The sequence below is a fragment of the Phodopus roborovskii genome, unplaced genomic scaffold (genome assembly GCF_943737965.1).
Source record: "Phodopus roborovskii unplaced genomic scaffold, PHOROB, whole genome shotgun sequence".
Classification (NCBI taxonomy): Eukaryota; Metazoa; Chordata; class Mammalia; order Rodentia; family Cricetidae; genus Phodopus; species Phodopus roborovskii.
In genome coordinates, this window is record NW_026125554.1 from 5965794 (window position 1) to 5989849 (window position 24056).

At 49.0% G+C, this 24056-nt stretch overlaps 1 protein-coding gene across 1 annotated transcript in view; it reads left to right on the forward strand.

The window, feature by feature from the left end:
• The first annotated feature begins 725 nt into the window (after positions 1-725).
• The window catches only part of Vav1 (vav guanine nucleotide exchange factor 1), a 44779-nt gene continuing 21448 nt past the window's right edge, over positions 726-24056 (forward strand). Inside the window, exons 1-13 of the mRNA XM_051177671.1 lie at positions 726-1028; positions 17626-17742; positions 18189-18247; positions 18339-18407; positions 18600-18708; positions 18797-18892; positions 20226-20294; positions 20465-20568; positions 21229-21328; positions 22778-22873; positions 23424-23492; positions 23639-23725; positions 23827-23912. Of these exons, the coding sequence (XP_051033628.1) occupies positions 825-1028; positions 17626-17742; positions 18189-18247; positions 18339-18407; positions 18600-18708; positions 18797-18892; positions 20226-20294; positions 20465-20568; positions 21229-21328; positions 22778-22873; positions 23424-23492; positions 23639-23725; positions 23827-23912 (1265 nt within the window). The 5' untranslated portion in view covers positions 726-824. The remainder of the gene's footprint in view (positions 1029-17625; positions 17743-18188; positions 18248-18338; positions 18408-18599; positions 18709-18796; positions 18893-20225; positions 20295-20464; positions 20569-21228; positions 21329-22777; positions 22874-23423; positions 23493-23638; positions 23726-23826; positions 23913-24056) is intronic.

Here is a 24056-nt window from a genome sequence, read left to right on the forward strand (position 1 = left end):
ACTTTGTCCATTACTGTTGCCTGTGGGAAATGTTGGCTCTTGTTCCTGGCTTGAGTTCTTGAGCATAGCCCTCATGCCCTGCCCAGGAGACAGCATTTCACAGTTCTCCTCCCCATTCCCTAGCTTTTCATCCCTTCTCTCTTGAGACTTGGGGTAGTGGCGGCCCCCCTGTGGATGAGCACTCAGTAGTCAAAAAGTGACATGTAGGAAGCAATGTAGTCCGTGGGGTGGTGGGTACAAGGGCAAAGGGTCTGGGGCAGGGTAGAGGTCAGTGTGGCTTGAGCACAGGCAGAGAGGACAGGGAGGCTGGGAAGGGTGGGGGTAGGGTGAGCGGGGCCACCCAGGGAACACTTGGGTTTTGACTCCGTGGAAGAAGGAAGTTGGAGCCATAAAGGGCTATGAGTAGAGGAGGAATGGCTGAGACTTAACTCAGTGCTCAAGGGTGCCCTTTGGGGGCTACAGCAGGGACAGACTGCGACAGACCAGAGCCTTACACAGGGCACCAGGAGGAGCCAGAGGAGGTGACAGTTTATGTGCCAATAGGCAGGATGAGGTAGTGGCTGCTTTGTCCTGCAGGTGTCCAGGTCCGCTCAGTGTGGGTGGAGAAAGGCAAGGTCACGCCAGTGTGTGGAAGGCTTGGGGGCGGAACTGCAGGTGCTCCCCTCCGCCCCACAGCTCCTCCCCACCCCCACCCCCAGGACGACAGTTACAGTCACAGAAGAGGAAGTGGTGTTGTAGTTGTCCCCACTGGGGCAGGCAGCGGCAGTGGTGGTGGAGGCGCGAGGGTGCACGGGGCCTCCCCGAGGGGGAGGCAGGCAGCCACCATGGAGCTCTGGCGACAGTGCACCCACTGGCTGATCCAGTGTCGGGTGCTGCCTCCCAGCCACCGTGTGACATGGGAGGGGGCCCAGGTGTGTGAGTTGGCACAGGCACTGCGGGATGGTGTCCTCTTGTGTCAACTGCTTAACAACCTGCTTCCCCAAGCCATCAACCTGAGGGAGGTGAACCTACGGCCCCAGATGTCCCAGGTGAGTCTGCTGGGTGATGCCAGGGCAGGGATGGGTTGAAGAAGCACCTTTCTAGGCCTGAGTCTGGCAAAGGGTTGGTGCTGAGTAGAACAGGGCTCTGGGTAGGTTTAAAGACTCTATATTGGCTTGCATCTGCTTTTGCAAACTAGGGGGAAATCCCCACACCCCCAGGATAACTGTTAAGACCCATCTAGAGGAGCCCTAGGGGTACTGGAGTGCCAAGAGGGCGCATGAGGTTGGAGCCACCAGATTCAGGCCTTGAAGAGAAAGAGGCCTTCAGTTGTCCCCCCCCCCCACCTGTGGCTCCTCCTCTTCCGCCTCTTCTGGTCCCCTCCTTTCTCCTCACGTCTTCCTTCACCTCTGTTTCCTGCCAGGTCTCTGGGCTGTGTGTCATGGAGAGTGGGGGGCTGCAATGTTATCCCCAGTGGCTTCTTAGCTCTGTCTATCTCGTGAAGGGCCCGTGAACACAGGGCGCAGGTCTGGGATTCTGAGAAAGGTCTGGGGTGGCGCTTCTCCATTCTCACCCTTCCAGGGGAGGCATGTCCAGATGTACTTAGGAAATATATTCAAATCCTTATTTGAATGTGGCTGGTGTGGTGGTGAAATGTGACTGGTGGCTTTGTGCTCTCTTCCCCGCTTCCCCAGGGATGCTGGGTTTTGGGAGGGGCTGATGCTGGTTTTTCTTTTTTGGGGCCAGGGTGGCTGATAGTCCTAGGAAAGGAAGATATAGGTTCAAGTCAAAGGGGTTCATAACCTTACCGTGGGGACTGAGGGATGTGAGTTGTATCTAAGGGAACATGGCCTTGCCCTGAGGTCTGAAGGGCACAGCCCTGGTGTAGGGGGCATCTACCATCTTGCTGTCAGTCTTTGAGACCAGCACAGCCAGTTCCCCCAAGTCCCAGGATGCTGTCCCTGGAAATGGTGAACAGTGGGTGGCTGGGGCCTGGTCTCTTCCCTCATGTACTTGTCAGTGGATGAGGTAGTGGCCCCTGAAGTCATCACAAGTTCCCTGAAGAGAATAGGGAACACAGCACCACAGACCTCCATGGACTGTCCCTCTGACTGGTTACAGGCCATCACAAATTTGCCTACATTTGCTTAAACTCCAGTAGCTGTAAGGGCTTGAGGAAGTAGCCATGGGACATGTTGGCCCCAGCTCTCGTAGGACACTGGTGTGCTATGATGTGGCAATCACAGCTGTTGGGAAAATGGTTAGAGTAAAGGATGAACTTCCACCCCTGCTCATCATAGCTAAGCTGATCTTCTGAAGGGCAAGTGTGCATGGCATTGATTCCCCAGAGGACCCGCTATGTTTCAACAATAGTCCTAATATGTACCAGGCAATGGTGGAAACTTGGCTCTGGCCCACAAAGAGCTCTTAAATACAAGGAGACAGAAAAAGATACATCCCAGGCCTGTGTGCTCTGGGGATGTGGACAGGACACTGCCTGGGAGAATTAGGCCTTATGAAGAGAGGGATATTTGGGCTGGGTTTTAAAGAGACAGTAGGAGTTTTCTCGTTGTTCTGGCTCCCAATATCCTCTTGTGTGAAGTCTCAGGCTGGGGTAGGGTTCACCTTAATCCTCCCCATCCATCTTCTCTGTTCTCAGTTCTTTCTGCCTTCCTTGGGAATTCTGTATCTGGTGGGGATGTGTGTGAGAACCAATAGGCTATGCACGGTATGCCAGAGGGTGGTGCCCCAGAGAGGTCTCTGGGCCTCTGGGACATTGTTAGAAGAATGAAGCCAGGCACAGAGTGACCCATGGAATGTGGAAGGCAGAAAGGACAGGGAAGTAGCAACTGATGGAAACAGCAGAGATAAATGTGTAGAAGTTGGAATGAGAAAACTACTTTGTTCCTCCATTTCTCATCACTCTCCTTTGTCCAGCAAATAGGGAAGAAATAATATGTACCATCCATCCATCCATCCACCCATCTATCCACCCACCCATTCACCCATCTATCAATCCAATCATTCATTCATCCACCCACCCATCTATCAATCCATTCATTCATCCACCCACCCGCCCACCCACTCACACACCCATACATCCATCTAACCATATCCATCCACCTATCAATCCATCCATCCGCCCACCCACCTATCCACCCATCCTTCATCCACCTACCCATTTGTCCATCCATCCATCCATCCATCCATCCATCCATCCATCCATCCATCCATCCATCCACTCACCCACACCCCCATCCATCCATCTAACCATATCTATCCATCTTTCTATTCATCTTTCCATCCATCCACCCATCTATCTACCTACCTACCCATCCATCCATCCATCCATCAATGCATGCATGCATGCATCCATCCATTTGCTCATCCACCCACTCATCCACCTATTCATCTATCTATCTATCTATCTATCTATCTATCTATCTATCTATCCATCCATTCACTCATCCACTCACTACCCATCCATCAAACAGTTACTATTCAGGGTAAGACCCGCCCTTGGTGCTGGGGACTATGGGAGTGGGACACACATGCTCATACTCTAACACACCATATTCTGAAGGGGGGAAATACATCAATGAGAAAACAAGGACAGGGTATACATTTTTAGGCAATGGCTCATACTTTGAAGAAAGCTATTCTTGGAAAGGGTGCTTGGTGAAAATTTTTTTGAGTAGGGAGTCTGGAAAGGCTCACTAGAGCAGACGCCTGGGGTCAGTGAAAGATGAGCCCTGTGGTTGTGGGAATGGTGATCCCCACAGAAGTTCTGCATGTGCAAAGGTCCTGAGGTAGGGGTAGGCAGGTGCCTATGTTCTCAGGGTAGTGGGTGTCCCAGCATTGGTAGTGGAGGTCAGATGGGAGCATTTTTAGACTGGTCAGTGCCCATAAGGTCTAAGACCTACAGAAAGGATGATAACATCATGGTTAGAAACAGAGGTCCCAGACATCACAATCGTGCACTTCCCTTCTCTGTGTAGTCCTTCCATGCAACTCTTTGAGGCTAAAGGCCTGAAGAGAAAGAGGTGGGTTTTGGGAAAGATCCAGCAGGGTGTGAGGCTCATTTGAACTCTAGAAGAAGCAGGAGTTGGGGTAAAAGACATTGCCTCCAGCCCCAGCAAACCATTCTGGTGGGTATGAGGGTGAGTAACTTTGTACATTGGTAGAGCACTTGGGTGGCATGCCTGAACTGAAAATAAAAGCTAACAGGGTTGAATTTAGTGGTTTGGGTAGCAAGCATTTGCTGTGCAAGCGTGGATCTGCACACATGTTAAAAAGCCAGGCATGGCTGTAGTCCCTCCCTGTAACCCCAGGGCTGTGGGCTGGCTGGCTGCCAGCCTAGCTCCAGGTTCAGAGGCTGACTCAATCAGGTGGGTAGTGTTAGCACAGGGCACCCAACATTCACATCTGTCCATGGATGCATGCACAGGTGCACACATGCACACACAATTGAAACAGGAGTGTGTAAACTCTATCTTTGGTGTGTCAGACAGGGTTTGGAGGTCAGCAAACACAACAGAACCTTCAAGACAGGTGTTTAGTTACATGATACATTTTGTGTGATTGAAATCGTATAACAATGCGTGGAAATGAAACTCCCAACACCTGTCGGCTATGGCAGACAGAATTTACCAATTCTCCCTGAGTGTATGCGTACAAACAGCAATTTGGAATTCTGGTGGTTAGGGGCAGGAGTGTGGGTGACCTCAAAGCAGCCATACTAGAAGGTCTGCACCCTAATGGATGACAGCTTTGCTATAGCTGTGCAGATGGAGCGGAGCCCTTTTCCTAGTCTTTCGCAGTTGTGTCCATCCCGTGATTCCAAGGCCACATACACATAGGGTAGAGTTGTATACAGTGGCAGGGGCCAATGGCTGGATGTTCATGTGAGGGTCCTTTGACCTGTCCTGGCCCTTCTCCTATGAGGGAACAGTCTGCAAGAAGCTACAGCTGAGCTCATGAGGACTGTTGTAGTTTGGTTCGGGTAAGAGTCCTGTACCACATTCTAACTTCTGTGTACCAGGATGACAGGTGTGCTACCACACCTGGTTTATGTGGTGGTGGGGATGGGCCCAGGGCCTCGTGCATGCTAGGCCTAGCTACTAAGGCCCAGAAGCAGCATGGGGTCTTAACAGTAGGTGTATGTGAGTGTGAGGGAGTCATAGCTCTCCTCTGAGGGGGCTTTTGGTAGTACCTGGGTGGAGACTGGGGAGCTATTGCTCTCCACGGTGTACACGCCAAGGATGCTTTTGAGGGATCTCATCTCCCAGATTTCAATTCAGGCTCAATGGAGGAATGCAGTGTGGGGCCTCGAGGTCAGTGGTCTGGTACTCCTGAGCTCCAATTCTAGCTTCAGGATCTGGGGGAAGTGTCTTAGTTACTTTTCTATTGCTGGGATAAAACACCATCACCAAGGCAACTTGCGGAAGAATTGATTTGGGCTTATGGTTCAGAGGGATAGGAATCCACACCATAGAGGGGGGAGTTGTGATTCAGGAAGCTGCCTCAAGCAGCTAGCAGGAAGCAGAGAGAGCAAGCTCAAGCATTGGAAGCCACTGTCACACTTTCTGTAACAGGGCCACCTCCTGAACCTTGCCAGACAATGCCTTCAGCTGAGGACCATGAGTTCAAATGCCACAGATCATGTGGGGATTTTTCCATTCAAACATCTCAGGGAGGAAGAGTTATTCAGGCTCAGAGTCTTAGGGTACAGACTATACAGCAGGGGAGGCATGGTGGCAGGAGTGACACATCACATGGACAGTCAGGAAACAGAGACATAAATGCTGGTTTCAGTCCAGTCCCCCAGGCCACGGAATGGTGTGGCCTACAGTTATGATGTGTCTTTGCATCTCAATCCAATCTAGACAATCCCTCACAGGCAGGCACAGAGGGTAAACAATTTCTCATAAGTGTGTTTGGATGCTTGGCTCCTACCCAACCCTGTATCCAGTCAAATTGATGACACTAAACATTACAGGAAGTTACTGAAAATCTCCATGACTCAGTTCCCTATTTATATTTCTCTTTGTCTCAACTGCAAGGGAACTTAGGGCTTCCTGAGCTAGACCACTGTTCTACCTCTGACAGATGCCTCCAGCCCCTCACTGGGAGATTCTAGGGCTCCACTCCTGACCACGCCCCCAGCCCATCAATGGGAATCTGGTTATTCAGTCATTGTTGCTTTCCTCTCAAGGACAAAAGTCAAGGTTGGCTGCTGTGGTGACAATTATAAGCATTGTGTTTGTTTCACAGACCCTAGCTTTGGTTCCTCAAATACCTGGTTCGACCTCCCCTCCACCCTCCTCTGGCAACCTACTCCCATAGCCTTTTCTCCAATGCACCAGGCAAGGTCCTGCCTCAGGTGTTTGGTGCCGGCTCTTCCCTCTGTCTGGAACACTGTTTATGCTGGTATTCATCTGGCTGCCCCCTCACCTCCTTCAAGCCCTTGCTTAAACTTCAGTCTCTCAACAAGGCTTCCAACACATCACCGAAATCCTCCCTTTCCTGGAACTGTCCAGCCCATTGCCTTTTTCCTTGTGTGCCCGTGTGCGCATGCGTGTGCCCTTTGTTTGCGTGCAGGCTTGTACACGTGCCGGTGGAGGCATGATGTCTTCCTCAAGTGCTCTTCTTCTGCCTGAAATATTTTTTTTTAAGGTTTTCAGTCGTGAGTGCAGGTCTCTGTGAGGCCATGTGCATTCATGTGCAGGAGCCTGCTAAAGCCCAGGGCACTGCATCCCCCTGGAGCTGGCTGAGTTATTGGCAGCTAGCTGGACTTGGGTCCTATAAGGAAATGTGCTCTTGAACACTTGGCCCTCTCTCCAGCCCCACCATCTTTTTTGAGAGTGGCCTGTGATCGCCAGGATTCCTCCTGTCTGTACTGCCCCAGTGCTGGGATTGCAGGCGTCCCCACTACGTCCAGCTCTTATGTTGTTGCTTTGGGTTTGAACTCATATCCTCATGCTTGCACATGGGTAAATGCTTCACCCACTGAGTCAATTCTCTAGCCCCGCCCCGTAAATTTCTCCTATGGTGCTGCCCACCATCTTTTGACAAGCTGTATGTAGTCCTTTGGTACATGAGAGACTAGCTTCATGGAGTACAAAATCAGCCTGTGATTTGATCTCTTGTAGAAAATAGTGTACTGTTTTGACAGGACCTGCTTGTCCCTGACTTTGGCTTTTAAGTCATCTATAGGTGACTCTCCTCAGTTGGTAGAATGCATATGCTATGGAAAGAGCCACTCTATTGTTAAGGGAATAATGATGAGAGCAACCATCCTGGTAGCTGAGTACAATAAATAAATAAATAAATAAAATAAAAGAAAAGAAAAATAAAAAATTCTTGAGAGACTCATGTAGCCCAGGTTGCCCTCAAATTCCCCATGTAGCCAAGGATTTTATTTTTATTTATTTAAAAAACATCTATTTATTTATTTATTGTTTTTTCAAGACATTCAAGACAGGGTTTCTCTGTATAACAACCCTGGCTGTTCTGAAACTTCCTTTGTAGATCAGATGGGCCTTGAACTCAGGGAGATCTGCCTGCCTCTGCTTCTTGTGCCATCATACCTGGCTATTTTTCAAATGAAAATAAGATGGAGAGCAACAAGTGAAAGAAGACAGACACCCAATGCTGACTTCTTTTGGCCTACATTCGTGCATACACACATCCACACACGTGTGCACACACACTCATGTGCATACTTGCACCATACTTTACTGACATGCATGCATATGCATGCATACATGTACCATGCACACTGACATGCTGCACTCCCCCCACCCCCAAGAGATTTAATTTAAAAAGAAAGCAGAAGAAAGGAAGAAGTCAGGAAGGAAGTAGGTGCAGCCTGCTGTGCTGTCTCCTGAAATCAGTAGTCTAGTAAAAAACCAAGGGTTTCACAGGAACAAGGGGGTGAGTATGGGGTAATAGGAATGAAGACACCGTTAATAAGTAATGTGAAATGCTGTTATTATTTATGTTCCTCTGCTAATAAATACCCCCAATCAAAGGGAAATATGTACAATGATGCAAATCAATCTTTCTTAGAGCAATGTGGGATTCAAAACTGCTCCTGGCAGGGAAAAGCACATAGTAGGTCCTTCCAATCATCTCTTTACTGATTCAAAAATTATTGAGTACATTCCAGGTCTGGATGCAGGGTACACAGCTGGAAGAAAAAAATGAACACATCAGATGACACCATGCTAGAGAAAGAGACAAAAACATGAGGGCCAGTGAGATGGTTCAGTTCATAAAGTCCCTTGCTGCCAAGCCTGACCACCTGAGTTTGGTCCCTGAATCCCACATGGTGCAAGGAAGAAATGACTCCCACACACACAAATGAAATATAAAATGAATAAATGAATGATTCTTTTCTTCCCCCATATGTCTGAGAGCTTAAGCACCATGGCTCAGAGATGTCCACATTTTAAAAGTGTGGCTGGGGAGATGGCTCCATCAATGCCTTGAAAGCACTAGGATCTGAGTTTGAATTCACAGCACCCAGAGGAAAAAAAGCCCGGTATGGTGTCCACCTATTAGCCCAGAATTGGGGAGATGCAGAGATCGATCCTGGGGTTCACTGCTCGGCAAACCTAACGGAGTCCACAAGGTATAGCTAGTGAGAGACCCTATCTCACAACACAGGGTGAATGGCTCCCGAGGAAGCACGTTCAAGCTCGTTCTCTGGCCTCCAAATGCACAGCAAACTGGATGGAAGCCTGTGTTGGTCATCATGACTATGTAGCTTGTTGTCCCTCAGTTCTCCCCACAGCACTTTTATTCTGTCACCACAGGAGGATGTGCAGGTTCAATGCAGAGAAGGGTCTAGAATGGATGGTGACAGTTGTGTACTTTCAATACTGAGGTGACGTACAGGGCAGTCCTGGAAACAGTCTACTTGCAGATACGGAGGACCAATGGTAGCTGGTTTTTTTTTTTTTTTTTTAAACATGATTATGAGGGCCAGAAGGTGGCTCAGGGGGTGAAGTGTTTGCCATGCAACCATGAGGACCTGAGGCATGATGGAGCATGTCTGTAATCCTATTGGGAAGGCTGAAATAAAAGGATTGCTGGGGTTCATTGACTAGCCAGCCCAGCCTAATGTGCCAGCTCCAGTTAGAGAAAGAGACTGTCGCCAAAAATAAGGTGGGGGGGATGAAGAGATGACTCGGGGTAAGAGCTCAAAGGACCCAAGTTCAGTTTCCAGGATCCACATCAGGCAGCTCACAACCATTTGTATCTCCAGTTTCAGGGTATCCAGCGACCTCTTCTGGCTTTCTCTGATACCTGCAGTCATGTGCACAAAGCCACACACAGCCCTTCACTGGGAAAATCTAGGTGGGGGTTCCATCCCTGACCACACCCTCAGCTCCTCATGGGAAATTCCAGGCGGGACCCCTCCCCTGACCACACCCTCAGCCCCTCACTGGGAGATTCTAGGTGAGGCTCCTCCCCTGACCACACCCTCAGCTCCTCATGGGGAATTCCAGAGGGGCCCCTCCCCTGGCCACGCCCTCAGCCCCCCCCCCACTGGGGCATTCTAGACAGGGGCTCCATTCATGAGCCACAATCCCAGCAACACTTGAGGCATTTCTACTTTTTGAGTAGAACCTGTTAGGAGTATAGCTTGCACAGCTGTGCGTGTCTTGCTGTAGAAGTTAGAAGACTTTAAAGTGGATGCACCTGTACTGCTGAAGGTCACGCTGTCCAACATTCTTCCCCCACTGTCCATCCCTTTCTGTCTTGCTATGGCTTACGGCTGAGCCCTGCCTTCCCATCCACTACCCCAAAGTTGTACCGTTGCCTGTCCTTGCCACTCTTGGCTCAGCTGTCTGTCTGTACTTCCTACCACACACTCACCAGCGTTGTCACCAACCCCATATCCGGATGGCTTTTTCGACAGTCCCTCCTGTTAATCTACCCCCTCTCTCCAGGTTACAAGCACTGTGGCCATTTTCCTCATCTACTACTGGGTCCCAGTGCTGGGTAAACAGTAAACAATGTATGCTTGCTGAGTCAATTTCTGACTGGGTTTTGTGGGTCAGGCTTTGTGTTAGTGAGCAGTTCTAGAGTGGAGAAATGGCTCTGGTTCTCTCCCTCCTCTCTCTTACTCCTCTCTCTCCTTTTGTCCTTTCCTTCCTCTTCACCTTCTCTTTATTGTGTGACATTCTTCTGGGAGAGGCATGAGCACATGTCCATGCACACCAGACAGGGAGCTGACAGCAGAGAAAAGCCAGGACACCACCAAAGTCCAACTTGCTGAGCCAACGAGTGTCACTGGGGTTGCTTTCAGGAATGTGAGTGAGGGGTCACCTATGGAAACAGAAATGACTGAGGCCTGGCATGGAGACGCTCACTGAAAACCTGGAGGGTGCTTCACAGTTCACAAGCAGGGCAGCCTCTTCCAGGCGCCCTGTCCTGTCAGAACCTCTTCTGGGCAGTTCAGCCATCAGCAGTCCTTACAGCTTGTGCTTGGGAAGGGGAGAGAGGGGCCTAGAGAATCTGGTCTGTTTTAGGGACTTCCTGTTTATTTCCTGAGCTTGACATGCTTCTCTGTAGGATGGAATGCATCACCTCCTCTTAGACACTTCCTGTGTCTTAATGAGCTTCCTTCCAATGTGGAAGGTTTTCATCTTAGAGGAGATTGCTACACAGCACCCTCCTCTCTCCTTTTCTCTCTCTCTCCACTCCCTAATCCTCCTTCCCCCTTCCCATTCTTCTCCCCCTCCCTATTCTCCTCTCCCTTTCTTCTCTGTGTTTCCTCCCATTTTGACACAAGGTCCCTGTGTGTAACCCTGGACAACCTGGAATTCACTATGTAGTCCAAGCTTATCAGTTATAGCCACCCCCTGCCTCAGTTTCCCAAATGCTGAGATTACAGCTATATACCACCATACTGTGTTATCATTCCTGATGTTTGCTTGGGGAACCTAAAACATGAAGGTTAAGATGCCCTGCCCCAGGTCCCCTGTGTACCTACATTAATCTGACACCGCCGACTGGATGGGAGGCTAAGGGCTGGGGATTGAGGAGAGGGGAGGAGCGGCAGTCTCACTCCCAGAATGCTGTAGACTCATGTAGAACAGTGTGCCATCAGCATCTCCACCTCAAAGCCCTGGATAGGATGCACAGCATGACCACCCTCTCTGGACAGTTATGTGGCTGCCTTAGTGAGCCAGCCAGAGCCAGGAGATGCCATCCCCTCCACCCTTTTCTATCTTCCCCAGTCAGGCACAGTAAGGCATTTCCTGTTTCCGCTGGTCTCCCTGGGTTGGGGTTGTGGGTGTGGAAAGCTCGGAAGGCAAAATTTGTGTTGAGTCTGGGTGGCTTTCCCCCAGTCCCCAACAGAGGCCTCTATCCCCACGTGCCACTTCCTTGAACAGAATTTTCTCTATTTTGGGCAGAGGCACCAAGAGCCAACTTTCGACTTGACTACAGTGCTTGGATTCTGATTTTACCCAAGGCCTTGTTGCTCCACCAACACCATGGCCCTCTGGCATCCTGGAGAATGAGGGAAGCTGAGGGGTTGTCCCCACAAAACAAGGAAGAATTCTTCTTCCATATACCCCCTACAACTACTGGCTTGCTGTCCTTCATCACCTTTTTTACATATCTCATGACACGGGGAAGCTCTAGCGGTCTAACCGCAGTCATTGCTACTTTCTGAAGGAGCCCTGTTCTCTAACTGGCCACTCTGAAGCTGTGGAAGGGGTGATGAATCATACTCCCTTTGGAGGGGTCCTGTGACAGGAGGGAAGGCAGTCTCAAAGCTCAGCTGATCCTCTGAGGTTAGGAAGGGGTTTCCTGTTTTAGGCCAGACAGACACCTCTCACCTCTGGTGGCCGGCTGGCTCTGTATGGCTGTCTGGGGCTAGTCCAGGGCGCACAGGACTTCTGGGTGGTATATATAATTTCTGTGATATGCTGGCTCCTAGTATGTCCCTGTGAGGGCTGGAGGAAGGGGGTGTGATGGTTCAGTGTGGCTCACAGAGCCAGGGAGGAGCAGGGACAGGGCTTGGCTTTCATGCTCTATGGTTTCTCCACACTCTTGTTTTTCACATGTGTGACTCTGGGCAGGTGATGTCCCTTTGGTAAGCCTCAATTACCCCACCTGACAGAAGTCATTTGTTCAGCCATTTTTTTTTATCTTTGGTGCCTGCACATGTATTTGTATGTATTTTGCATGTGTTTATGCTTGTTTGCACTTGTGAAGGTGTGTATGGAGGCTGGAGGACAACTTGTGATGTCTTCTTGAGTCAATCTTCATGGTGTATTAAAAGAAATCTTTATTTTACCCTATTATTACTATTATCATATTAGCACACGTGTGTGTGTGTGTGTGTGTGTGTTCATGAGTACAGATACCTGAGGAGGCTACAGAGGGCATCAGATCCCCCAGAGCTGGTGTCACAAGTGGTTGTGACATGGGCTAGGAACCAAACTTGGGTCCTCTGAAGATGCTCTTGACTGCTGAGCCATTTTTCCAACCCCTCCACATTAGGTTTTGGCACAGGGACTCTCACTTTTATCAGCTCAGCTAGGCTGGCTAGACAGTGAGTCCCAGGGGCCCACCTCTCCAGCGCTGGGATTGCTAGATTCAGTGCACATGGACAGTTTCCGGTTTTTAGGCAATGAACCCAGGTCCTTGCTTTACCAACTGAGCCGATTCCTAGATTTTCTTCAATAACTTATCAGTTAAGATGTATCATTTGACAGTTTGATAGGTGTATATGTGTGCTTTGATCACGTCTGGTCTGTCACTGGATCCTAGACCCCATGGAATCCTTCTCAACCAGTCTTGTTTGTACTTTGGAATAATTTCTTTTCTTTTTTTTTTGGGGGGGGACCCAGTGAGTTGAATCAGAGTTTCTGACAGGAATGGGGGTGAGGACCTCAAATCAGTGGCTGTGACACCAAAGAAAATGCCTCTCTCTTCCCCAGGAGCTGTTTACTGCTCCATAGAAGGGCTGGGTTCGTCATGAGACCTCCCCTGCATTCCTTTATCAAAGCAACTTCCTTTAACACATCAATTTATGTTGAGTCCCACCCCCAGCCCCAGGTCTTTAAATAGCTGTCCAAACCTAAGAGTGAGCCCTTGAGGTACTTGTGGACCTTAGGCAATGGTGAAGTGTCCATGTTGGGTTGTTGCAATTGTTACACAATCCTCTGTGGGGGTGTTGATGGTGGGGAGGCTGTACATATGAGGACAGGGCTCCATGTGGTTGTCAACCTGAAATAGCTCCAAAAAAATAGCCCAGTGCTGGGGCTGTGTCTCAGTCGGTGGAACACTTGTCCTGCATGCATGGAGTCCTGTGTACCACTCATAGAACCCCAAAAACCAACCTGGGGGTGTGCTCCTGTCACCCCCAGCATACCAAGAGGTGGAGGCAGGAGGATCAGGACTACATCCTCATTCTTTGCTGTATAGTGAACTTGAGGCCATCCTGGGCTACACAAGAACCTGTCTCACAAACAGGAAGAAGGGCTGTAGAGAGATGGCTCAAAGAGGAAAGTGTGCAGATAGAGTTCGCTTCCCAGAACCCAATGGAAAATCAGAAGTGGAAGTGGGGTCCTGGGATGAGATGGGAGGTGGAGACAGGGAAGCCCCTGGAGGCTTACAGGCATGGAACAACACAGAAACCCTGACTCAAGCAAGGTATAAGTCAATTACAGACACCGAGGTTGTCCTCCAAATTCCACACGTGTGCCTGCATTAATGCACAAGCTTGCATGGGCATACACACACACACACACACACACACACACACACACACACACATACAAAGCCTAAGCAAAGGAAAGTTAAGACTTCTCTAGGCAAAGAGCAAATGGGCTTAGCTTCCCTACTTACTCAATAGGTTTGTAATGAGTTTATAGCCACACCCTTTCCTTCTACCATTTTACACTGACACCATTGGGTCCAGGTGCTGGGGAGCAAGGGTTGTTGAGACCTGATCTCTGCTCTCACTGGGTTCATTGGAATTCCACCATCAGTACAGATGATTACAACATGATGTGACCAATACCAGGCATTCATTGGTAGAGGCTTGGCCACTGGAACAGTAGCCTGATGGTAGGAGAGCTGTGTGGACACTGTGGTGATTGCGGTGATGGTGATAGAGATGGTGATGGAGATGGTGATGATGATGGTGTTGTGACAGTGATTGATGGTGGTAATGATGATGGTGATTCGGGCGCTTGTATGGTATTGATGGTGATGATGATGGTGACAGTGATGATAGTGGTGATGATGGTGGCAATGGTCACAATGATGATAGCAATGGTAGCAATAGCAATGATGGTAATGATGGGGGTGGTGTTGATGGTCATAGTGCTGATGGTGACAGTGGTAATTATGATAATGCTAATTGTGGTACTGGTTTTGATGGTGTTGGTGGTAATGATGATGGTGATGGTAGTGGTGATGATGGTGGCAATGTTCATGACTGTGATGGCAATGACAATAATATCCAGATACCCAGGGCTCACACCAGGTCAAGCTCTTTGAATGATCTTACCACTGAATCACAAGTTGCTGTAGTCATAGACCTCCCTGCATTTTTCTTATCTCCATTTACCTGCTTATCAGTGTGTAACAAGTGATTCTGTAGCTTGATAGTATGATTCTCATAGGCTCTTTGGGTCAGGAGTTCTGAAGTGGCTTAGCCGGGCAGTTCACCTTTGAGGTTTTTTGTTGTTGTTGTTATTGTTGTTCTTCGTTTTGTGAGGCATTGGATGAGGCATTGACATTTGATTTTACACTTTCCAGGTGGTTCAGCCATGCAGAACCTCAGATATCTTCCACAGCACTGATTAGGTAGCCTTACAACATGACTGTGGTCAAATGATGCAAGAAGTCAAAGAGAACCCGCAAGGCCACCGTGCCTGCTTTTGAAGACTCCCTTATCATTACTTTCACTAGTATTCTTAGTCACACAGGTCCGGCTGCTTCAGCATTGGAGGGGATTACAGGAGAGATCACTGCAGTTTCTGCATGGACACTGGGAGCTGGGTAACATGATGGCCATCTTGGAGCCTGGTGGCCATTATCACACTGTTGGAATCACTGTAGACTTATGATGATAACTCTTGGGACAGGGGAGATAGCTCAGTGGGTAAAGTGCTTGTTATATAAGTATGAGGACCCGAGTTTGGATCCCCAGGACCCACTTAGAAAGTCTGGGATATATTGTAATCCCCCAGCATTGGGAGGTGGAGTCAGCCAGCCAGCCTAGGCTAATCAGAGAGCTGTGGTTTACTGAGAGACTTTGGGTAATGACTGAGGAAGACACTCAGTGTTAAACTGCTCTCCACTTGTACACACAGTACACCTGCACACACATACAAACACATTCAACATTTCTGATAATTTTTAATATCTTGCAAGGCCAGCAGCCCCACATTAATTTGCCATTGTCAGAACATCTTGCTTAGTGCTTATTCTTCTATGATTTTCTACACAATCTTATATGTCGTCATGTGCCAAGTGTAATAATTAAAAAAATGATTTTAGTAGAAATTTGTATTGAATTTATGGCTTAATCTTTGAAATTGTTGAAATATCCCTCCCCAACTCTAAGACTCAGGGGAACTCTTAGAAGAGGAGTTGGGAAGAATGTAAGAGCCAGGGAGGGATGCTGTGAAATGGTTTCTCTTCTGGACATGAGACAGTCATATCACTCATGAACTGACTACTATTGTGGGCACCTGCGCAAAGTCAAGCCAGCATGCACGGGTGGGTAGATGGTGCTTGGCTCCATCCCCTAGAGGAGCTATTGATGACACACAGTTTCTAGGGGTGAAGAATCTTTCTTTGCTGAGAATGTGGCCATTGGTGGGTTTCCCATGTTCCAATGAATGCCCTACACTGGCAAAAAAAAAAAAAAAAAAAAAAAAAAAAGGACATGAAGTTGTGAGGGGACCATGTTGGGGGAGATTTGGAGGAATAAACAGGGTGGTCACAGTTATATTCAATTGTATACATGTATGAAATTATCAAGCATAAATAAAAAAATTAATAATAAGAGAAAAAGAAGTATCTGGCAAGTACTACATTATTCTTGATATTAAAATATTGGCATTGTTTTATGTGACTGTTTGTCTGTCTGTGTGTAATGAGCATACCTGGTGCCCATGAAGGACATCAGGTCCCCTGCAACTGTGAGCTAACATATGGGTGCTGGTCCTCTACAAGACCAGCAGCAAATGCTCTTAGCCACTGAGCCATCTCCCCAGTCCCGATTCCTGAGGACTTTAAACATGGGTACAATGAGATATGATCACACCTTCATCAGCCCTTCCTACTCCTCCTGTATCCCATCCAATATACTTCCTCCAAACTTCATGTTTTTATAATCCAGTACACCTTGTTAGTGCTGCCCATGTGTGGGGCATCCACTGTAGCCCAGGAGCCCCATTAATCACCACACCTCAGTAAAGAATGATTCTCTCACCCTAGAATGCCAAGAGCTCCTTAGCAAGGGTGAGGCCTGGGTCATCTTCCAGTCTGTGCTGGCTTGATCCCATGCAGGCACCCACAGTTGTTGTCAGTTCCCAAGCAACACCTGTGTCACACCCAGCAGGCAGCACTCACAGCATTTCTCCCTACCCTCTGGCTCTCAAGGTCTTTCCAACCCCCCAAGTTTCCCCCGTCACACACACACACATTCCCTGAGCCTGGGCTGGGATGGACTAATACAGATGTCTCATTTAGGGCTGAGCACTTGGTTTCTTGTTCTTAAGCATAGAGTCCAATTTTCTTACAAGATGCTCAAGTCTTTATTTTTTCCACACAATCACTTCTCATTACTGAAAACTCTCGTTTCAGCCTACATCCTTCCAGAGATAAAGAATGTGTCCATCTTTTGTGTCTTTCTGAGTCAATTCCACCCTCGCTGCCTGATGCTGTTGATAAGTCTATCACCACTCCTCCAGCTTGTTCTAGGATTTTGGCAAACATTATTTTATCTTAAAAACAACATTTTCAGGCCCCAGCAAGATGGCTCAGGGGTAAAGGCGCTTGTCACCGAGCCTGGGGATCTGAGTTTAAGCCCCTGGACCCACATGGTGGAAGGAAGGGACTGACTCCTACAAATTGTTCCCTGACCTCCATGTGTGGACTTGCTCACACATAAATATGTGTAATAAAAATATAACATTTGCTAGCTGGTGATGCATCCAGGCTCTCAATACTACCTGGAAGCAAGAGACTTATATAAGTCAGTGATAGCCAGGGCTACATAGTGAATTCAAGGCCGGCACAGTTTTTGTTATTATTGTTGTCATTGTGGGCGTGGCCTGTGCATGCATGTGCCACAGTGCACATGTGAAGGTCAAAGGACAACTTTGTGGATCTGTTCTCTTCTCTGTCTTTGTGTGGATTCTGGAACTTGAGCTCAGGCTCTTGGGACTGCACAGAGAATACCTTCACCTACTGAGCCATTCTGTTGGCCCTATTTTATTTTTATTTGCACATGGATTTATTTTTATATCTGTATTTTTTGGTTTACCTGTGGGGTGTGTGTGTGTGTGTGTGTGTGTGTGTGTGTGTGTGTGTGTGTGTGTATGTGTGTGTGAGTGTCTGTCTGTCTGATGTCCCCAGCCTGGTTTCTCTTCCCTATAGTTCCTTTGTCTTAAGAACATCCGAACCTTCCTGTCTACCTGCTGTGAGAAGTTTGGCCTCAAGCGCAGCGAACTCTTCGAGGCCTTTGACCTCTTTGATGTACAAGACTTTGGAAAGGTGAGTTGGATTCCCAGTGCTGGAGGTTAGACCTCAATTTGTTTCCATTACTACCTGTGTGTGTACATATGTGTTCATGTATGACTACCTGTGTGTGTGTGTGTGTCCATTGGGTGGCTGGTAGCTGAGCCAGGTTGGCCTACCAGGATGCTGCCCTAAGTATGGGCTTGGGGCATGGAGGATGAGTTCAAGGATCTGCCCACTTGCTTCCTGTGTGACCTTGGCTGAGTGGTTCTTCCCCTCTGATCCCCAATTTCTCCTATGTAGCAAATTATTGCCTTGTCTGACCTGAGTGATCATGTGGACTCAATAGTAGGGAGGTTTTGTTTGTGGTGCAGGGACATAAGGGAGATGCTGAGCTATGCTCCTCAAAGCCTCAAGGGACTTTGCTAGGAGCCCGAGGGGTGGGAAAGAAGGGGTTTTGAGCAGCTATACCCTTACTGCAGGTCATCTACACTCTGTCTGCTCTGTCATGGACACCCATTGCCCAGAACAAAGGAATCATGTGAGTAGTAGTCAGGCCTGTGGGGTCTGGGGCCTCTCTGAAGCTCCTGCTTATTGTCCCTCTGTCCTGAATATACCTTCCTGTCCCCCAGGCCCTTCCCAACAGACGACAGTGCTGTGGGTGATGAAGATATCTACAGTGGTCTTTCAGACCAGATTGAGTGAGTACTGGGGACTGATATGTGCAGGGTCTGTGGGACACAGTGGAGATTGGAGCCTGAGGGGACATGGATCTGTCCTGGGGCCTGAGGGGGAAACATTAAAGGACCTGGGGGCATTGTGGATTCAGCCTTAATTCTGAAGGGATCTGATGGATCCCTGGCTTGGGGACACGGCCTGAATCTGTTCCCCAGTGACACTGCGGAGGAAGATGAGGACCTTTATGACTGTGTGGAGAATGAGGAGGCAGAAGGGGATGAGATCTATGAGGACCTCATGCGCTCGGAATCAGTGCCCATGCCGGTGTGTTGGTCTGGGAAGGGCTGGGCAAGTGGGAAGGGTGGGGACAGCTGAAGAACACTTTGCTAGCTTCTGTGGTCTCCGTTCACAGCCCAAGATGACTGAGCAGGACAAGCGCCACTGCTGCCTGCGGGAGATCCAGCAGACTGAGGAGAAGTACACCGACACACTGGGCTCTATCCATCAGGTGCCTGCACCTCCCTATGTAGCCTCTTCCTATGTAGCCCAGGCTGCCCTTAAACTTATAATTCTCCAGCCTCAGCTTCCAGAGTGCTGGGATAACAAGGATGTGCCACTATGCCTGGCTCCATCATTTAAAAAACCCCAGCTTAATAGAGATGGATAAATACTCTAAACAGCCTGCCCAGTTGTTAAATCGAGCGATGGGCAACCAACCACATCTAATTATAGAACATGCTGCTGTTCTAGACAGACACACTGCATACCTCAGTGTCATCTTTCAATTTTCCATTCTCCCCAATCCCCAGGACCCACAAATCTACTTTCTGTTTCTGGATTCTCCCGTTCTGGACTTTTCCTGTTGAGAGCTCCACACTGTGTGGTCTCTTTCTGTGTCTGGTTCTCTCACCCATCACAATGCCCTTGGGGTCTCCCTACATGTGCCAGAACCTGTTCATTGTTGAGTAGTGTTCTAGCACGTGGAAGGGCCTTGCTGGGTCTGTCACCTATCGGTGGACTTCGATGGTGTCCAGTTTGGGATGATAAATGATAACTCTGCTTTGGGACAGTTGGAGACAATTTTCTGTATGGAGATTCCATTTCTCTTAATTTTTCTTTAAATTTTTAAAATTAAATTTATTCATTTTATGTGTGAGTGCTTTACCTGCATGCATGTATGTGCACCACATGAGGGTTTGGTGCCTGGAGAGGTTAGAAGAGGGTGTCAGATCCCCTAGAACTGGAGTTACAGAGTTTGAGAACAACATTGTGGGTGCTGGGAATTGAACTGGGTCCTCTGCAAGATCAACAGGCATTCTTAACCACTGAGCCATCTCTTCATCCCTCAGATTTTTGTTTTGAGACATATGCTTACTATGTAGCCCAGCTGGCCTTGAAACAGTGGCATGGCAGGCGTGTGTCATCATGCCTGAGACTCCATTTCTTTTGTATCTCTGTCTCTATTTATCTGTCTTGCATGTGTCTTAATTTCTAAATCTCTGTTTCTGCCTCTGTCTGTGTTTCTACCCATCTCTATGTCTCTGTCGCTCTTTAACTGTCTCCCCACAATCCCCTCTATTTCTACGTCTCTGCCTCTGTTTCTATCTCTATGTTGGTGTCTGTCTTTCTGTACTATCTCTGTTTCTGTCTCTATCTCTCCGTCTGTCAGTCTGTCTGTCTTTTCCTTGCTGTTTGTGTCTGCCTTGTCCCTGTCTCTTTCTGTGTCTGTTTCTCAGCACCCTGCTGTTTGTGTGTCCTTACCTCATCTTTTTTTTCTGTCGCTCTGGGTGAGTTGGATGGAGGGTGCTCTTCATCTTACCCTCTCTCTCGGCTCTCCTCAGCACTTCATGAAGCCCTTACAGCGATTCCTCAAGCCCCAAGAGATTGAGACCATCTTTGTCAACATTGAGGTGAGCCAGCAGGTCCCCAGACCTCTCTGCCCCTTTCCGAGGAGATAATCTCTCTTGCTGTCAACTACTTGCCCTGGAGCATGCATGCAACTCTTTCCTCTCATGTGATCCGCCTGTGTCTGTGCCCAGGCTCCAGCCCCATCTCTTCCTTCCTCTTTCCCTTGCGGTAGGAGCTTCTCTCCGTGCACACCCATTTCCTGAAGGAGCTGAAGGATGCGCTGGCTGCCCCGGGAATATCAATGCTGTACCAGGTCTTCATCAAGTATAAGGAGAGGTGAGACATGGTTGACCAGACCCTGGCTGGAGGTCACAGCCATGCCACAGTGGTGGCATGAGAGACATTAGAGAACACTGGGCAGAGTTCTTCACTAAGAGAGGGATGGAGGCTGACTGAATCCAGGACTTGGGGGATCCAGGTGGGACCTCTATCCATAACCACGCCCTTAGCCCCTCACTGGGGGATTCTAGAGAAGGGCTCCTCCCCTGAGCTACACCTCCAGCCTCTCAGGGATTCTAGACAGGGGCTCCACCCCCGAACTACACCCACAGCTGGCTTTCCCAGCTCATGTTTAATTTTTACTTCTGCTGTTGCTTCCTCATCCATGAATGGGCATGTTCAGGGTTACAGCGAAGACTGAATAAACTGTTGTATAAGGTGCTTAGCACAGGGGCCTGGCACACAGTTGGTGCTCGATAATTGTTTGTGAAGTCAGCAACCCTTGGTCATAGACTGTGGTCTGGTAAGAGCCTCAGCTGCACTCTGCTGTTGACTGTTACAGTAATCCCCCAGGAGGCATTGTTGCCAGGCCTGTGTTACAGATGGGGAAACTGTGGCTCAGGGTTGTGCATTTGGGATGATGAGGTCAGAATGGGTGTTTAGATATCCCTGACCTTATACTCACACCCTTCCGCGGTATTTCACCCTGGCCCACAGGTTCCTTGTTTACGGCCGTTACTGCAGTCAGGTGGAGTCCGCCAGCAAGCACTTGGATCAAGTGGCCACAGCGAGGGAGGATGTGCAGATGAAGCTGGAGGTGCGGCTGTGCTGCCCTCGAGGTCTCCCCTCTGTTTGAATCTTGTGCATGGGGTGTGCACATGCATATGTGTCTGTGCATGCGTGCATGCGTGTGTGTGTTTTGATTGTCTCAAAACATAAGATGTGGAACTATAATGGAGGACACTTATGTGGCAAGTGTTTTTCCAACTGAGCCATCTCCCCAGTCCCTAGCTGGGGTCATTGAGGGGAGAGGCTTCCAGAGGCCTTGTGGAGAAAAATGAATCAGGGAAGCTATGACCCTCAACTCTGAGCCTGTACCCAATGGAGCCTTGACTTTGGGATAACCAGCCTTGACTCTGAACTCAGCTCTGACCTCACACTGAACCCTGGTTTTGGGATGACCCTGAACATTCATGGTGCCCCAAGCTTACCCTGAGACCCTGACCCTGGGACAGCTGGGATGCCAGCTGAACCTTCATCTGAATTGGAACCTGCTGTGGCCTATGGGCCCTTCTCCTTCCCCACTGGCTAAGTCTAACACTGGCTTTCCTGGCACAGGAAGCCTCTGTTAGCCTACAACATCCCTCCTTCCTTATTTCCATGCTGAGAGATGCTGTGCCTTGGATGGGCTGTGGTGAAAGGCATGAGAATGGAAAGCTACTGAAATATATATCTATTCAAAGTGTGTGTTTGAGTATGTGCACATGTTTATGTTCATGTAATGGCCAAAAGTCAACACTGGTTATCTTCCCCTATCACATTTCACCTTTCTTTTTTAACCTTTTTTTGTTGTTTATGTGTATATGAGTTTTGCCTGCATGTATGTCCACATGCACCTCTTGTGGACAGTGCCTGTGGATGCCAGGAGACGGCATCAGATCCCTTGGAACTGGAGTTACAGATGGTGTGAGTCTCTGTGTGGGTCTTCTGCAAGAGCAGCCAGTGCCCTTAACCACCAAGCCACCTCTCCAGTCCTCTTTTACACTTATTTATTATTTCTTTATAATGCCACAGTGTGCCTGTGGGGGTACCAGGGATTGGACTCAGATTGTCAGGTTTGGTGGCAAGCCTCTTTACCTGCTGAGCCATCTCACCAGCTCCTACACCTTGTTTTTCAGACAGGGTCTCTCACTGGGGGGGACATGTGGCTTGCTCATTTGGTTAGGCTGATTGGCTGTGAACACTGGGGCACAATCTATCTTGGTCTTCTCAGTGCTGAGCTCACAGCTGTGTGTACCAGCATGCCCAGATTATTTTATTTTTGTTTATTTTAACTGTGGACTCTGGGGATGAAATTCAGTTCCTTCTGTTGGTAAGGCAAGCGTTTTACAGACTGTTGTCTGTCTGCCTGAACCATGCTTCCCCTCCTCTGCCCAGTCTCCCCCTCTTCTTCTTCTGCCTCCTCCCTCCCATCCTTTCACCTTCCCTCCTCTCTCCTCCCTGCATCTACCCAGTTCCCATGATGCTCCACTTTCTTCCCTGCCAGGAATGCTCTCAAAGAGCCAACAATGGTCGATTCACCCTGCGGGATCTGCTGATGGTGCCCATGCAGCGGGTACTGAAATACCACCTCCTCCTCCAGGTGCCAGCACAAGGCGGGGGTGCTGGCTGTGGCTGAGTGCTGTTCTAGACTCCTTTCTCTTGCTGAGACAAAAGCCACCATAAGGAAGAAAGTGCTTAGTCAGCTCACTTTCCAGGCTAGAGTCTACCATCTTGGGAAGTCAAGGCAGGAGCTGGAAGCAGTTGACCATGTCCACAGTCAAGGGCAGACCCAACTGCATCTGTGTCCCCTCATTTGTGCTTGGCAGTCTCCATACTTACATAGGTCTACTCCCAAGGGACAGATTTTCCCATCTCTATGAACACAGTTAAGACAATGTCATCTAGACAGTTGCTCACTCAGACTCTTCCCAGGTGACTCTCAACTATCAACATGACAATTAAAATTAGTTATTACAGCATCCTAAGCTGTGCCTAGAGGGCAGGGGAGGGCTGGCTTTAAGAGGTTGGACACATCAACTTTTGGATCATGCCCCAACCTCTAGGAGGACATGCTGGGTCAGCATCGGTTGGAAGTTCTTCTGGGGGATAGGGACAGGCCCAGGTGACATCTGACTCTTTGGTCCACACAGGAGCTAGTGAAACACACACAGGATGCTACGGAAAAGGAAAACCTACGGTTGGCCTTGGATGCCATGAGGGTGAGGGAGTGGGTGCTGTTGGTTGGGTACCCAAGTTGGCAGCAACCTCTCTGTCTCTTGGTGGGGGCTGATCCTCTACTGCCCATGGGAGGGGTTGGGCTAGGGGTGTAGGCAAGAAAGTGTGTCTGATTATTTCCTTCTCACAGGACTTGGCACAGTGTGTGAATGAGGTCAAGAGGGACAATGAGACCCTGAGGCAGATCACAAACTTCCAGCTGTCCATTGAGAACCTGGTGAGAGGTGGAGCCAGGGGGCCAAGGGTATAAACCCATGTACAGTGTGCTGATCCCCTTCTGGGGACCTGTGGTAAAACCCTACTCTACCTACTGTGCAGGACCAGTCTCTGGCCAACTATGGCCGGCCTAAAATTGATGGTGAGCTCAAGATTGCCTCAGTGGAACGTCGTTCCAAGACAGACAGGTGGGTGGAGCCGACTTAAATCAAGGGAGGAACAGAGGTTGTGGACGGGGCCAGTGCTTAGGTGGAAGGTGGAGCAGAGTCAACTTGAACTGGGTTGAGACTTGGACATTAACTATCTGATTTCTAGATAGGTGGGCAGGGTCA